The sequence below is a fragment of the Watersipora subatra genome, chromosome 5 (genome assembly GCF_963576615.1).
Source record: "Watersipora subatra chromosome 5, tzWatSuba1.1, whole genome shotgun sequence".
NCBI classification, from domain to species: domain Eukaryota; kingdom Metazoa; phylum Bryozoa; class Gymnolaemata; order Cheilostomatida; family Watersiporidae; genus Watersipora; species Watersipora subatra.
Window position 1 is genome coordinate 64,669,479 of NC_088712.1, and position 2,332 is coordinate 64,671,810.

The 2,332-nt window shown below is 38.4% G+C and overlaps 1 protein-coding gene across 6 annotated transcripts in view; it reads left to right on the forward strand.

Moving 5' to 3' along the window:
• LOC137397024 (PHD finger protein 7-like) overlaps positions 1–2,332 on the forward strand; it is a 49,054-nt gene that overhangs the window by 46,357 nt on the left and 365 nt on the right. For all 6 annotated transcript variants that reach the window (XM_068083304.1, XM_068083306.1, XM_068083302.1 and 3 more), the window contains exon 8: positions 1,326–1,398. In XM_068083304.1, coding sequence (XP_067939405.1) covers positions 1,326–1,398 — 73 coding nt within the window. The remainder of the gene's footprint in view (positions 1–1,325; positions 1,399–2,332) is intronic.

Genomic DNA, 2,332 nt, shown 5'->3' on the forward strand with positions numbered 1-2,332 from the left:
ACTGCATTACATTGGTGTTTACCAGCTTGCCTACTCACAGGAGAGGATGTTCGCTAATAGTGGGACTTGAATGACTTGGCTTTAAGTCCCTGATAAACTTGATTTGGTGGTTTTACATGAACTGAATATTTCATTTTAAGGTATGCCGTGGGACTCATTTTATCATAGCATTGATTAGAGCTGAACAACCCAAAGAAGTCATTCAACAATACCTTTTATCTCCAACTTACCTCTTCATTCTTTTTGGTTATATTTCATAGCATTAGCCACCGTGTTAGTCTAATGCAATAATTGGCTAATTGCTTGTCCACGGCATGTTGTTTAGAGAGTACACAACATAAACATCTCTTCTTTTCTAAGGAAGCCTTCATCATTATGATCGTGACTGATAGAATACCAATTACCAATAGAAATTACCTTCCCCTACACGTCTCTTCATCACTATGATCATGACAAATAGAATATCAATTACCAATAGAAATTACCTTCCCCTACACGTCTCTTCCTCATTATGATCATGACAGATATAATAGATTATGTGGTGGATAGTCACTAGTTCTGAAGAGAAAAGAGAATTTCACCCTAATGATTTCATCAAAGCTTGCCACTACATCCTTGCTGCTCATGAAAGTACATGTATAGGAAGCAAGGCATGCAGACAAGACCACTGCTGTGTTGACTTATCAGCGTGTTCAGTGTGCTTATCAGTGGTAATGCCTGTAGCTGTTGCTATGCAATACCAGCAGTTGGTCTAAAACCAATAGCGTCACTATGCCCTTTATCTCCTACATGTAATCTATTATCCATAAATCATACTCATATGACAAACATCGTTTACTGTCTGACACCAACATACTACATCCACTATCGTATGTTTCAGTTTATGAACTCCGCTACTATAACCTTCAATTCACTATTCCGACTCCTCTGCAATTCTATTAGATTAGCAACTTTTTAAGAAATAGTTTTTCAATTCACTCACTAACTCCTGATTTGTCTTCTCTTTCTTTTGGCGTGTAACGGAAACGTCATTTTGTTGATGAATACTCAGCCTTTGTGCAGTTATGGATTCACGCAGTTCTCAAATTAGCCTCATCAGTTTTCTACTCACTGATTAGTCAAAGAAGTTGTAACTTGTGCGTCTGCTGTCCATTCCAATGTCGGGTCTTATATCATTTGCCCAAGTAGCGGGTTAAAAGCCGGGCCGATAGTTATGTCTCTATCAAGTGCAGTACCTCTTTTACAGTAACATACAGATTCATAATTCACACTGTATTGATGCTCAAAACTCGTAGCCATCATTTCCATGTTGTCTGCATTTACAGTTTCTAATCCACTTCCAGAAAATCCACCAAGCAAGAAACCTGCCTCAAACGCTACCAGAGCTGGCCGTTCAAGGTAAATTGGCAGATAACTTATCCGATTTTTATCACTTCACTTTTGCTAAAGCAGTATTCAACTTATAATTTCATATCCGAAATACCGTACAACCTCTACTTGAATGTCACCTCTAATAAAAGGCCACTTATAGGAGGGGTTGAAAAATACAGCACCAATCTTTAATTGAACGCCATCTCTATTTGACCACCACTTTAACATTCTTTGATTTTTACGAACCCCCAATAGAAAGTGATCAGTAGAGACATATTCAATTGAATTAAACTGTTCCGTGTGTCCGTGAACCTTGAAAATGTCTTTAAAACTTGAAAACATTGTCTGTTTTGTAACTCCAAAGTTTTTATCTTTTTTAACTTTGCAAACAATACCATCGGAACTCATAACTGTACCTCGATAATATTTTATCATCAAAGTAGGTCCTTGTTACCTCGATCTCTCATTTCAACGGATCTGAAACACTGTTTAGCAAAAACATGCCGAGGCCGATGGCGTTAATGCCGATCTGAACGAAGGAGAGTGCAAAATACAGGCAACACTAAAATCATCCATAAAGGTGTTCGTATATCTTCTTGATATTCTGATGAGCTAGTTGAACAACACAGCAGAACCCTCTATTTGAACAGACCTCTAATAAAACACCACCATAGTCATACCTCAGCATCTGAGCATGTTCTCGGATGCCTCTCACACGCATATTTAGCCAAGCAGTTGCCATCAAAAACCAGCTCGTATGTCAAAGATTACGCGTATCTCAAGGAAGAAACTTGCTCAAAATGCTGCTCGTATCTCGATTTTTCCGTTGGCATACTCGTTTATTGAGGTGTGACTGACTGTATAGGGGAAGGGTTGAAAAATGGAGTGTCATGGCGTTCAAATAGAGGTTTTATCGTAGTTGGTTTTTCACACAGATGTAGCAATAATGTTTGTGTTGTAG